At 46.7% G+C, this 14667-nt stretch overlaps 1 protein-coding gene across 1 annotated transcript; it reads left to right on the top strand.

Annotated features, from left to right (window-relative positions):
* Window positions 1-486: 486 nt before the first annotated feature.
* LOC137549718 (vomeronasal type-2 receptor 26-like) lies at window positions 487-2069 on the top strand. Its single transcript, XM_068271225.1, has 2 exons — window positions 487-532; window positions 1165-2069. Exons 1-2 carry the CDS (start codon window positions 487-489, stop codon window positions 2067-2069), a joined length of 951 nt encoding a protein of 316 aa, XP_068127326.1.
* Window positions 2070-14667: the final 12598 nt, after the last annotated feature.

The raw sequence follows: 14667 nt of genomic DNA, 5'->3' as shown, positions 1-14667 counted from the left end.
TCTGATTTGTTCAGGGACTTCATTTCTGGCCATCTCCGCCCATTTCCGCCAATCACGACCTAATGCTGAATTTTCTTCCGCGATCACGGCCGTGAATATGATAGAATTTTCATAATTACGGACTGTCGAGGCAAATTTTCGTGCTTGAAAATTACTCCACGGAATCGAATACTGGAGGCGAATAGAGAAAAAATGGATGTGAATCACGGCTAAGTCATGATTACGAATTTGTGGTGAGCACCACACTGATTATGCGTGGCTTACCAACTGACAGTGACTGAATGATTTACCAGGAAAGCAAGTAAATGATGGGAGCAGCGTGGGAGAAGGACAAAAGAGTCCACAGCCTAAAAGAGGCTAGAGGAAGCCCCAGGTATGTATAAATGCTTTCTTTTTTATTACCTTTAAACCTAGCTTGTTTGAAACTATGGCAGCATCAGTGGTGTCCCCGGGTTCACATTTTAGTGGTGGCACAAAGAAGGCATAATGGCTGGTGGAGCCCATTTAGATGATCAACATCGATATTTGCATGGTGAGTTTTAGATATTTTTTGGCCAGCTCGGGTGATAAAATTAAGGCTAACAAGATCATCAATGATAGGAACCAAATGTTAACATCTCAAATAGAACTCAATGGCTTTTGAGCAGAGCAGATTGTCCAAACGATAGTGCTGTTATGAGAGAAAAGTTACAAACAGATGTACTTGGCTAGTTGCCTGGCATGCTTAAAACCTTACTTGCTCCTGTGTGGACAGATCACAGATAAATCAATCCAGCCCTCAGCCTTTTTCTAACGACTCTACAAGGAAAGGGAGGGGGAAGGGGCAGGAGGGAGAGAAACACTGTGTGTGTGATTCCTAAAAGTCCACATGAAGCAGTAAGTAAAACTTTAGCCATTCCACAATCTCTAGGTTTACTTTTTTAGTGTACAAAATGAACAGAGAATGCATTTCTAAATCTCTTATGATGTATTGTAATATGCCTTTTTTTTTTTTTTACCCCCAAAAGTAAAGCAGCCCCTTTTTCTGTCAGAACAAAATATCTATTTGAACTTTAGTTAAACTGAAATTATTTTTGAGCATGTAAAACCATATACAGTATATCAAGCAAATTGCTGACAACACTGCATGTCTGTATGTTTTATTTGTCTTTACATTAATTTTAGACAGTGAGAATTGCCAGACATGTCCTGATAATGAGTGGCCAAATGAAGCAAAAGATAAATGTGTTCCCAAACTTCAGGAGTTTCTATCCTTTCAGGATAATGTGGCCTTATTGTTCATTGTAAGTTCACTAGTATTTTCTGTGGTATCTGTTGTGATAACTGGACTATTTGTTATTTTCCGGGACACTCCCATAGTCACAGCGAACAATCGGAACCTTAGTTTTGTTATTCTCCTGTGCCTTGTGCTGAGCATGTCAAGCATATTTCTTTTCCTTGGTCGCCCAGTGGATACAACCTGCTTTCTACGCCAAGTGTTCTTTGGGATCTCCTTCACTATTGTTCTATCATCACTTTTGGCCAAGTCTACCATGGTCTACATTGCTTTCAAAGTCACCAAGCCCTGTTCAGTCTGGAGGAAGTGTTTGGGAGTCAAATTTCCCATTATAATGGTGTTGGTCTGCTCATTTGTTCAGGTTGTCACTGGAATTACTTGGTTATCAGTTTCTCCTCCATTTGTAGAGTATGAAATGCACTCTTTTTTTAGTAGGACCATCGTTCAGTGTAATGAAGGCTCTGTTCTGGCTTTTTATATTATGTTGGGGTACATCGGACTTCTGGCCACGGTGAGTTTTCTTTTGGCCTTCATGGTGAGGACATTACCTGACATATTTAATGAGGCCAAATACATCACCTTCAGCATGCTGGTGTTCTGCAGTGTTTGGATTGGTACCATCCCGGCCTACCTGAGCAGTAAGGGGAAACAAATGGTCATTGTGGAGATATTCGCAATACTGGCCTCAAGTATCGGAGTACTGGGCTGTATATTCTTCCCTAAATGCTACAATATATTGCTGAGGCCTGAAATTAATGACAAAAGACATTTATTACATAAACACTCTTTGTAGGTTGAGAACATGCTTTTTTTTGTTGTTTGTTTTATGCAGTAGAGATGGAGTTATACATTTTATACTCTCCATTGTTATTTTATTTATTTTTTTAAGATATTTTATTCTATATTTTATTTTTTAACATTGTCTTTTGAAACTTTTATCAGATCGCTGGAGTCAGCACTGGAATGTATATTCAATACATATGAATATTTGAATACATGGATAGAAACAGTCTTATTTATGACTTTTTATTTTTGCATTAAAATCTAACATTGGGATTGATTCACAGAAATGATCTCATGGGATTAGCTGACCTTACCTATTAACTCATGATTTATCACCAGGGAATGAGCTTCAAATTAAATCCAAATTGAATTCAAGTAGCTTCCTACTCAACATCACTTGGACTCGAAACATTAAAGAAAACCTGTCATGAGAAAAAGTTCCCCTGGGGGTATTCACCTCAGTAGGGGGAAGCCTCCAGATCCTATCGAGGCTTTCCCTGTCCTCCTGTGTCCCACAGCGGTCTCGCTCTGGCCCTCCGAACAGCGGGGATGTAAATATTTACCTTCCCGGCTCCAGCGCAGGCGCAGTATCATCTCTCCGCTCAGGGATAGGCGGAAATAGGCAATCACTGTTGGGCCGCTCTACTGCACTGACGTAAGTCTCCTGCACCTGCGCAGTAGAGCGGACCCGACGGAGATCAGCTATTTCCGCCTATCTCCATGTGGAGAGCTGCAACAGTGCCCCCGCTGGAGCCAGGAGAGGTAAATAAATCAGAGCTTATCAGCGCCTGTCAGCCTAGTCGGAGGAGGATTCCGGGTCGCTTCGGGGGAGCCAACACTGGACTGCCTGCAGCTTCAGGCACAGGGGGATCCATTAGGATCCAGAGGCTTCCCCCTCCTGAGGTGAGTACCCCCCCCCCCCCCGGGAACTTTTTTTTTTATACAGAGTCTCTTTAAATAGAGCATCTGAGGGGGCGGATGAGGAAAAGTTAACTTGTGCATGCTGCTGCTGTGGTAGTCATGTGACATTATTATTATTATTATTATTATTTAGTATTTATATAGACTTGAAACGCGACTTGGAACGCGACCTTGGATGTGACGTGGGACAAAGTTGAAGTCCATTAAAGCACATCCCAACATGGGTAAGTTAACTCTCCCTCATCCGCCCCCTCAGGTGCTCTAATTAACGTTTTGAGTCCGAGTGATTTTCTTATGTTAGTTGTCGCTCAAAATTGTATTGCTAATGAGTTTTGTTGAGTTATTTACTACTAAAAAAAAGACAAAAATCAATAAAAACTATTGATAAACAACTTGAGGTTCATCCCTGTTTAACATGCCATATTTTTTTTTCCCCCTCAAGTAACTTAAACAGACTCCGTAACAAAAATTGCATCCTGTTTTTTATCATCCTACAAGTTCCAAAAGCTATTCTAATGTGTTCTGGCTTACTGCAGCACGTTCTACTATCACCATCTCTGTAATAAATCAACTTATCTCTCTCTTGTCAGACTTGTCAGCCTGTGTCTGGAAGGCTGCCAAGTTCTTCAGTGTTGTGGTTCTGTGATGCATCTCCCACCTCCAGGCCCCTCTCTGCACACTGCCTGTGTATTATTTAGATTAAGGCAGCTTCTCTCTTCTCTCTTATCTTTTACAAGCTGGATAAATCCTCCTCTGAGCTGGCTGGGCTTTCACATACTGAGGAATTACATACAGGCAGAGCTGTCTGCACTCTGCAGGAAGAAACAGCCTGACACTTCAGTGGAAGATAGCTGCAGGGGGAAAGAAACACACAAATGATATCTTGAGATTCAAAAGGAAGGGTGTATACAGCCTGCTTGTGTATGAATGTATTTTCTATGTGTGGACATACCAGTGGCGGACACAGGCAGCAGTGGGCCCCTGTGCAAAATATCAATTGTGGGCCCCCCTGACCTGCGCCGCGGCAAATAATGGGCGTGGCTATAGCCTACGACGCGCGAAGCACGCCGCAGCAAAAAATGGGTGTGGATAGAACCTGCGGCGCGTAGCGCCGCGGCAAAAAATGGGCGTGGCAATGACCGGATAAGGGCGGAGTTAACTGTAATTTAAAGTGATCCCGGGGTGAGAGTGATATGGAGGCTGCCATATTTATTTCCTTTTAAACAATACTAGTTGCCTGGCGGCCCTGCTGATCTATTTGGCTGCAGTAATAAACTGAATTACACCAGCAACAAGCATGCAGCTTAATCTTCTCAGTTCTGACAATATTGTCAGAAACCCCTGACCTGCTGCATGCTTGTTCAGGGTCTATGGTTGAAAGAATAAGAGGCAGAGGACCAGAACGGCAACCAGGCAACTGGTATTGCTTAAAAGGAGAGAAATATGGCAGCCTCAATATTATTCTCACCTCAGGTTCCCTTGAAAAGTGCAACGCAAAGACAGTGGGCCCAGGTTTTGGTGACCCTTTCCCCAGAAAATTCACATAATTGTGCAGGTTTTCTCATGAAAATACACATAATGTGAGCAGATTTGCCCAGAAAATACGTGCAATGATGTCGGCAGATATGCCCAGAAAATACGTGCAATCATGTCGGCAGATATGCCCAGAAAATACGTGCAATCATGTCAGCAGATATGCCCAGAAAATACGTGCAATCATGTCGGCAGATATGCCCAGAAAATACGTGCAATCATGTCGGCAGATATGCCCAGAAAATACGTGCAATCATGTCGGCAGATATGCCCAGAAAATACGTGCAATCATGTCGGCAGATATGCCCAGAAAATACGTGCAATCATGTCGGCAGATATGCCCAGAAAATACGTGCAATCATGTCGGCAGATTTGCCCAGAAAACACATGCAATCATGTAGCAAATTTGCCCAGAACATACATGCAATCATGTGGCAGACCTGCCCAGAACATACACGCAATCATGTGGCAAACCTGCCCAGAACATACACCTGCTAAAATAAATAATAAAAAAAAACATTTACTCACCTGCAGGAGCAGACCTCCTGTCCCAGCCTCCATCCAGCGCGCAGCTCCCATGGGTGGTTGGGTGGATAGGTAGCCTGGTGGGTAGGTAGGTAGGCAGCCCTTAGCCGGGTGGGTAAGTAGCCTGGTGGGTGGCTGGGTAGCCGGGTGGGTGGGTAGCCTGGTGGGTAGGTAGCCTGGTGGGTGGGTAGGTGGGTGGTTAGGTAGCTGGGTGGGTGGGTAGGTAGCCTGGTGGGTCTTTAGGTAGGTAGCCGGGTGGGTTGGTAGGTAGCCGGGTGGGTAGGTAGGTAGGTAGCCTGGTGGGTGGGTAGGTAGCCGGGTGGGTGTGTAGGTAGCCGGGTGGGTGTGTAGGTAGCCGGGTAGGTAGCCGGGTGGGTGGTTAGGTAGCCGGGTGAGTGGTTGGGTAGCCGGGTGGGTGGGTAGCCAGGTGGGTAGGTAGCCGGGTGGGTAGGTAGCCGGGTGGGTAGGTAGCCGGGTGGGTAGGTAGGTAGCCGGGTGGGTAGGTAGCCGGCAGGGTGGTTAGGTAGCTGGGTGGGTAGGTAGACGGGTGGGTGGTTAGGTAGCCGGGTGGGTAGGTAGCCGGGTGGGTGGTTAGGTAGCCGGGTGGGTGGGTAGATGTGTGGGTGGTTAGGTAGCCGGGTGGGTAGCCGGGTGGGTGGTTAGGTAGCCGGGTAGGTAGCTGGGTGGGTAGGTAGCCGGGTGGGTGGGTAGGTATCCGGGTGGGTGGGTAGGTAGCCGGCAGGGTGGTTAGGTAGCTGGGTGGGTAGGTAGCCGGGTGGGTAGACGGGTGGGTGGTTAGGTAGCCGGGTGGGTAGGTAGCCGGGTGAGTGCGTAGATGTGTGGGTGGTTAGGTAGCCGGGTGGGTGGGTAGCCGGGTGTGTAGGTAGTCGGGTGGGTGGTTAGGTAGCCGGGTAGGTAGCCGGGTGGGTAGGTAGCCGGGTGGGTGGTTAGGTAGCCGGGTGGGTAGGTAGCCGGGTGGGTGGGTAGGTAGCCGGCAGGGTGGTTAGGTAGCCGGGTAGGTAGCCGGGTGGGTGGGTGGGTAGGTAGCCGGCAGGGTGGTTAGGTAGCCGGGTAGGTAGTCGGGTGGGTGGTTAGGTAGCCGGGTAGGTAGCCGGGTGGGTGTGTGGGTATCCGGGTGGGTAGGTAGCCGGGTGGGTAGGTAGCCGGCAGGGTGGTTAGGTAGCCGGGTAGGTAGCTGGGTGGGTGGTTAGGTAGCCGGGTGGGTGTGTGGGTATCCGGGTGGGTAGGTAGCCGGGTGAGTGTGTGGGTATCCGGGTGGGTAGTTAGCCGGGTGGGTAAGGTAGCCGGGTGGATGGGTGTGTAGCTATCCGGGTGGGGGGCCCGACTCCTATCCTCCCTCACTCACCTCGGGGCCCCCCTCCCGGTATGCGCGGCGGCGGCGGCGGCGGGCGGGAGAGCAGAAAATCCAGGAAGTCTCCGCCGGGGCTGCCGCTTGGTCTCCCGTGTCTCCAACTTTGTACACTGCTCGCTACTAAACCAGGAAGTAGCGAGCAGTGTACAAAGTTGGAGACACGGGAGACCAAGCGGCAGCAGCCTCTAGTGTCTGCTGCAGCCCCGGCGGAGACTTCCTGGATTTTCTGCTCTCCCGCCGCATCGCATGAGGGGGAGGGGGGGGGGGCGATGTGAGGGGGGAGGACAGGAGTCGGGGCCCCCCAGGTTAAAATAAAAGGTAAAATTAAAAAAAAAAACCTGCAATACTTAATGGGCCCCTGAAGCAGCGGAACTTCAGGGGCCCTCGTGCGGCGGCACGGCCTGCACGGCCGTATGTCCGCCACTGGGACATACTGTACATCAACCTACTTCCTGTTTTGGTGGGCATTTTGTTTGTTTATAAACAAACTTTTTAAAACTGTTTTTAACCACTTTTAATGCGGCGAGGAGCGGCGAAATTGTGACAGAGGGTAATAGGAGATGTCCCCTAACGCACTGGTATGTTTACTTTTGTGCAATTTTAACAATACAGATTCGCTTTAACTATTTTTCTGCCTATATCTGCCCTAAATCATGATGAATCTGCTTGTATTTGTTTATCTTTTGAATTAGTGCATAGTAATATAATATCCTACTGATCCTACTAATATTATAAACCAGCTGGACGCCTGGCGTTGCCTGGGTATGTATTTAGCTGGTGTTGGCCCCGCCCACTTTTCCTAACCCTAACGCACAATTACTTAATTACTTAATGATCAAGCTTGTGAGCTTTGCGATCTTTGGCATCAATAATTTGCATTGAAATAAAATAAATCTGATTGGCTTTGTCTCCACCACTTTTCTGAATTTGAACCCCAATCACCCAATGGCCAACTGTACCAGGTACAGGTGATTAACAGTGCAAGAGGCTTGTGCCATTAACAGTGCAAAAATGGCAGCAATAAACGTTCCCCTTAAAAATCAATAGGCTTTCGTACGCTCCACCCACCTTTCTGAATATTAATCCCAGTCACCCATTGACCAATTGTGCTAAGTTTGAGAACCCTACCACTAACAGTGTAAGAATGGCTGCAGTTTACATTTTCCCAGTGAAATTTGTATTTGTCTCTGCCCACTGATGAACCGGGATCGCCCAGTTATGTATTTGGCTGGTGTTACCTATGGACCCTTTTTCTAACCCTAACACACAATTACTTAATGACCAAGTTTGTAAGCTTTGCAGTCTTTGTCATCAATAATGTTTGTTGAAATGAAACCTGATTGTCTGTTTGTGGCTCCACCCCTTTTCTGAATTTGAACCTCAGTCACCCAATGATCAACTGTACCAGATTTGAGGCTTGTGCCATTAACAGTGCAAGAATGGCAGCAATTAAATATTCCCCTTAAAAATCAATAGGTGGATTTTAATTGGCTTTTGTACGCTCCACCCACCTTTCTGAATATTATTCCCAGTCACCCAGTGACCAACTTTTCAAAGTTTGAGAACCCTACCACTAACAGTGTAAGAATTTCTGCAGTTTACATTTTCCTAATGAAATTTGTATTTTTCTCCACCCACTGATTTCCTGACATTGTTCGGTTATGTATTTGTCTGGTGTTTGCCTACTTTTTTTTTAAGTATTTGAATTTGAACCCCAGTCACCCAATGACCAACTGTACCAGGTTTAAGGCTTGTGCCATTAACAGTGCAAGAATGGCAGCAATTACATATTCCCCTTGAAAATCAATAGGTGAATTTTGATTAGCTTTTGTAGGCTCCACCTACTTTTCTGAATATTAATCCCAGTCACCCAGTGATCAATTGCGTAAAGTTTGAGAACACTACCATTAACAGTGTAAGAATGGCTGCAGTTTAAATTTTCCCAGTAAAATTTCTATTTGTCTCCACCCACTTATGACCCCGTGTTGCCCACTTATGTATTTGGCAGGTGTTGGCTGTGCCCACTTTTCTAACCCTCACACACAATTAATCATTTACTCAATTACCAAGTTTGTGAGCTTTGCAGTGTTTGGCATCAATAATTTGCATTGGAATGAAACAAATCTAATTTGGCTGTTTGTGGCTCCACCCCTGTCTTAAATTGAACCCCAGTCACCTAATGATCAACTGTACCAGGTTTGAGGTTTGTGCCATTAACAGTGCAAGAATGGCAGCAATGTAAATATCCCCCTTGAAAATCAATAGGTGAATTATGATTGGCTTTTGAAGGCTCCTCCCACCTTTCTGAATATTAATCCCAGTCACCCAATGACCAACTGTGCAAAGTTTGAGAACCCTACCATTAACAGTGTAAGAATGGCTGCAGTTTACATTTTCCAGTGAAATTTGTATTTGTCTCCGTTCCCCCTTTTTGGTTATGGGAATAAAAAGTATCCTATACTTTATTCCAGGTAATGTACTATGTGTGTACCAAATTTCATTCAAATCCGTTCAGCCATTTTTGCGTGATCGAGTAACAAACATCCGAACTTTCCCATTTATTATATTAGTAGGATGGGAAAGTTCTGATGTTTGGATGTTTGTTACTCGATCACGCAAAAATAGAAATAGTGGGCGCAGCCAAAAACCAGGTAAATACATACTCGGGCAATGCAGGGTAATCAGTGGGCGGAGACAAATACACATTTTACTGGGAAAATGTAAACTGCAGCCTTTCTTACACTGTTAATGGTAGGGTTCTCAAACTTTGCACAGTTGGTCACTGGATGACCGGGTGTAACGATCGGTGTCAGCACACAGAGAGAATCTAATCATTGATGATCTGCAGAATCATCAATAATACAGATGTATACCTGATTATGGATGATCTGCAGAATCACCAATGATACAAGTATGACTAACCTCTGGACACCTAATAAAGTGTAAGTGTTTGGTGTAACCGTGAGGCGGGAGATACAGGCAGCTTGGCCGAAAACCACCTGAGGGGCAGGTGGCCCTGGGAAGTGCAGGGACTATCTCCTTGAGAGAGGGAATAGTGAGAACCTGGCAACCAGGGATATCTGGAGATCAGATATAGACTGTACTGCAGCCAGGGGACTCCAGGGAAAGAGGCCACTGGCTGCTAACAGGCCAGACTCTCTGAGGAGCAGGAGTCCTAGTTGCAACTGACACTTGGTGGAATTGTGCCACTGCTAGTACAGATAGACTGAGCACTCAAGGGGTGAGTGACAGCCTGGAAGGTCGGGCAGGCCAGGTCGGCAACACACGATCAGATAAGGTACAGAGACAGAAGGCTGATTCGGTAACTGGGTACAGGCAGGGTCTGGCAACAGGTAGGCAGATACACAGAGGTACCGAATCAGAAAGCAATAGAGAGGTCGACAGAGCAAATAGTCATAACAGAAATAGAGCAGAGTCCTAGTCTGAGGTGTGAGGTCCGTGCAGGGCCGGGCCGAGGCATAGGCTGGAGAGGCTCCAGCCTCAGGGCGCAGTGTAGGAGGGGGCGCACAATTCATTCAGCTGTCATTCTTAATTGTGTTTGAAGCAGAAAGAAATAAGAAAAGGGGATACATAGCAGTGACTGCAAGCCAGATAACTAGATATTAAGGTGTTGGGGAGGTTGTGGGCCCTGGGGCACCTATTAGTCTAATAGAAATCAGTGTGTGACAGCTGGGGTGGCAGGGATGGAGGGGCGCACTTTGGTGTCTCAGCCTTGGGTGCTGGAGGACCTTGTCCCGCCTCTGGGTCCGTGGTCTCGACACCCAGGAACTAGTCTAAAGTATAACACAGCAATGACACAGTAATCCTAAGCTTGGGTGTGAGGTCCTTGGTCACAACACCCCAGAACTGGTTTAAAGTATAACACAGCAATGACACAGTAATCCTAAGCTTGGGTGTGAGGTCCTTGGTTACAACACCCCAGAACTGGTCTAAAGTATAACACAGCAATGAGACAGTAATCCTAAGCTTGGGTGTGAGGTCCTTGGTCACAACACCCCGGAACTGGTCTAAAGTATAACACAGCAATGACACAGTAATCCTAAGCTTGGTTGTGAGGTCCTTGGTCACAACACCCTGGAACTCGTCTAATCTATAACACAAGCGTAATCTGGCTAAGTGTGAATTCCCAGGTCCACCTGGTTCTAACACACTGTAGGATCTGACTGAGGTCTGAGTGCTCACACGTAAGTATTCGCAATGGCACACAACCTGAGACTGACCAGCGAGATCTATATATAGTGCAGCGCTCCTCAGCGCCGCCCAGCGCCACTCAGCCAATCAACAGCTGCGCTGGGGTCAGCTGATCGACCTGATCAGCTGATCCCTCTCCTACTGGCATAAAGGTCCTGCCTCCCAGCGCGTGTAGCTCTCCATCTGTGTGCACTAGAAGGCTCAGACCAGACGCATGCTGCTGTGCAGAGACCGCTGGTCTGAACGCGGAGACAGCAGCCCCGCTGCTAGACCGCGCAGCGGCATCTCCGCAATCCATTACACAGGGATTAATGATCAGAAAAGTGGGTGGAGCAAAAATGGCTGAACAGATTTGAATGAAATTTGGCACACACATAGTACATTACTTGGAATAAAGTATAGGATACTTTTTATTCCCATAACCAAAAAGTGGGCGGAGACAAATACAAATTTCCTTGGGAAAGTTTAAACGGCAGCCATTCTTACACTGTTAATGGTAGGGTTCTCAAATTTTGCATAGTTCAGAATCAGAATCAGAATCAGAATCATTTTATTTTGCCAAGTGTGACCGTGGTCGAACCCGGAATTGGTTGTGGTTCACATGGCAATGGCAACAGACAATCGACAGTGACATAAACAAAATGAACATAACAAGCGGGACAGTCGTAAAAAATAGCAATAATACAACAACAACAGTAATACAGACAAGACAGGCAATAGTACAACGAGACAGTCAGTGCCTACACATTTTTAACGGTCTATGCAGTGCAATATACGGTTTGCTTCGAGCAGAAATCTTCCGTGTTTGGATATTGTGCAGTTCATGGATAAGTAAGTTAATTTAAAGAGTCCGCACCTTGAGTACAGCTCTGCCAAGAAGAGCACCAGGGTAATAGCTGGGTTCTGGGGGCTGATTGGTTAAGTTGGCCTGAGTGACTGGCGTGCCGACGGGAGGCAGGAGTTCAGCAGGAGGGCTGCTTGGGGAAAAAAGGTGTCCCTACGCCTGTTAGTCTTAGGGCGGGTGGTCCTGTAGCGTCGGCCCGATGGGAGGAACTTAAAGAAGCCGCAGCCTGGGTGGGATGGGTCCTGGGAGATCCTGCTAGCCCTTGTTTTCATTCTGGTGGTGTAGAGGATGTCTAGCGGCGGCAGGGGAGAGCCGATGATCCTTTCTGCTGAGCTGATAACTCTTTGAAGCTTGTACTTGTCACTGGCGGTTGCTCTTGCATACCACACGATAATGGCAGAGCAAAGGGTAGCTTCAATAGTGGCAGTGTAGAAGCTGGTCAGCAGCTTCTGAGGCATACCAAATTTTTTCAATTGGCGCAAGAAGAATATTCTCTGCTGAGCCTTCTTCTGGATTTTGGTGGTGTTCTGCGCCCACCTTAGGTCGCTCGTTAGGGTTGTGCCCAGGAACCTAACGCTGGGGACCCTGGACACTTCAATCTCGTTAATGAAGATTGGTTGTTGTGTGGGGGGGTGTTTCCTAAAGTCCAAGATCAATTCCACTGTTTTGGCTGCATTTAGGACGAGCTTGTTGTCTTCGCACCATCTGCAGATTCTCTCAGTCTCGCTGCGATACTCGTGTTCCCCTGCCTCCCCTATGAGCCCAATGATAGTGGTATCGTCCGCAAATTTGATGACCTTTATGGAGTCCGCGGAGGAGGTACAGTTGTTGGTGTACAATGAGAACAGGAGAGGTGACAGAACACACCCCTGCGGAGCACCTGTGTTGGTCATACTCACACTGGAGAAGCAGTTGCCGAGCTTCACCAGTTGTGTCCTGTTTGAGAGGAAGTCCTTTACCCACGCACAGAGTGTGGTGCCGGCTCCAAGAAGTGCCAGGTTGTCGATCAATATGTTTGGGCAGATTGTATTGAATGCCGAGCTGAAGTCCAAAAACAGGATTCTTACGTAGGAGTTTGGTCTTTCAAGGTGTTCCGTGATGTACGCCAGACTGATATTGATGGCATCGTCCACGGATCTGTTGGCCCTGTATGCGAACTGATGTGAATCGAGGAGGGGGCTGGCAAGGCGCTTCAGGTGGGCAAGGACCAGACGTTCGAGGATCTTCATGACTATGGGGGTGAGGGCCACAGGTCTGAAGTTGTTGAGCTCTGTGTTGCCTGGCTTTTTTTGGACCGGTATGATTGTGGCCCTTTTGAGACAGGAGGGGACACTGCCTTCCGCCAGGGACCTATTAAAAAGGGAGGTGAGCGTGGGGGCCAGCTGGTCCGCGCAGGTTCTCAGGCAAGTTGGTGACACCCGGTCTGGGCCGGCTGCTTTCCTGGCATTGAGACTGCGGAGATGACGAAGTACATCTGCTTCCTGGACCTCGATTTGCACTAGGTCACCCTTGACCTGCGGGGAGGGCTTTGACAAGGGTGCCGGGTTGGCCAGCTGCTTGGGATGGTGCTCAAATCGACAGTAAAACTTGTTTAGTTCCTCAGCCAGTGGGGTGCTGGGGGTCGCATGCTGGGGGGGTGGTTTGAAGTTCGTGGCTGCTCTCAGGCCTTTCCACACCTCGCGTGGGTTATTTGACTGGAGGAAGTGACCCAGCTTGTCAGAGTAGGCCCTCTTCGCAGCCCGCAATTCCCGATTCAGAGCGTTCCTTGCATCCCTGAACTCATCTGGGGTTCCGTGCTTGTGGGTCACTGGGTCACTGGGATTAATATTCAGAAAAGTGGGTGGAGCCCACAAAAGCCAATCAAAATTCACCTATTGATTTTGAAGGTGTATATTTAATTGCTGCCATTCTTGCACTGTTTATGGCACAAACCTCAAACCTGGTACAGTTGGTTACTTGGTGACTGAGGTTAAAATTTAGAAAAAGGGGTGGAGCCACAGCCAATCGAATTTGTTCCATTTCAATGCAAATTATTGATGCAAAAGACCACAAATCTCACAAACTTGGTCACTGAGTAATTTAGTGTGTTATGGTTAGAAATAGTGGGCGCAGCCAAAACCAGGTAAATACATACTGAGGCAACGCCGCTTCATCAGTGGGTGGAGACAAATACAAATTTTACTGGGAAAATGTAAACTCCAGCCTTTCTTACACTGTTAATGGTAAGGTTCTCAAACTTTGCAAAGTTGGTCACTGGGTGACTGGGATTAATGATCAGAAAAGTGGGTGGAGCAAAAATGTCTGAATGGATTTGAATGAAATTTGGCTCACACATAGTACATTACCTGGAATAAAGTATAGGATACTGTTTATTCCCATAACCAAAAAGTGGGCGGAGACAAATACAAATTTCACTGGTAAATTGTAAACTGCAGCCATTCTTACACTGTTAATGGTAGGGCTCTCAAACTTTGCACAGTTGGTTACTGGGTGACTGGGATTAACATTCAGAAAAGTGGGTGGATCCTACAAAAGCCAATCAAAAATTACCTATTGATTTTCAAGGGGAATATTTACATTGCTGCCATTCTTGCACTGTTATTGGCACAAGCATAAAACCTGGTACAGCTGATCATTGGGTGACTGGGGTTTAAATTTATAAAAGGGGGTGTAGCCACAGACAGCCAATATGATTTGTTTCATTTTAATGCAGGTTATTGATGCCAAAGACTGCAAAGCTCAAAAACTTGGCCATTGAGTAGTTGATTAATTGTGTGTTAGGGTTAGGAAAAGTAGGCGCAGCCAACACCTGCCAAATACATAATCGGGCAATGCCGGGTCATCAGTAGGTGGAGACAAATACACATTTCACTGAGAAAATGTAAACTGCAGCAATTCTTACACTGTTAATGGCAGGGTTCTCAAACTTTGCACAATTGGTCACTGGGTGACTGGGAATAATATTCATAAAAGTGGGTGGAGCCTACAAAAGCCAATGAAAATTCACTTATTCATTTTCAAGGGGAATATTTAATTGCTGCCATTCTTGCACTGTTAATGGCACAAGCTATTTGCACTGTTAATCACCTGTACTTGGTACAGATGGCCATTGGGTGATTGGGGTTCAAATTCATAAAAGGGGTGGAGCCAAATCCAATCAGATTTATTTTATTTCAATGCAAATTATTGATGCCAAAGACC

The sequence above is a fragment of the Hyperolius riggenbachi genome, chromosome 1 (assembly GCF_040937935.1).
Source record: "Hyperolius riggenbachi isolate aHypRig1 chromosome 1, aHypRig1.pri, whole genome shotgun sequence".
Lineage (NCBI taxonomy): Eukaryota > Metazoa > Chordata > Amphibia > Anura > Hyperoliidae > Hyperolius > Hyperolius riggenbachi.
The sequence above is the reverse complement of the archived record's forward strand: the minus strand, read 5'-3'. Positions and strand labels throughout refer to the sequence as shown.

What these genes read in the sequence shown, in the direction of transcription:
- LOC137549718 (XM_068271225.1), top strand. Translation starts at nt 487, where the DNA reads ATGGCTGGTGGAGCCCATTTAGATGATCAACATCGATATTTGCATG. An exon ending in TCAACATCGATATTTGCATG is followed by an intron (nt 533 to 1,164) that starts GTGAGTTTTAGA and finishes CATTAATTTTAG; the next exon opens with ACAGTGAGAATTGCCAGACA.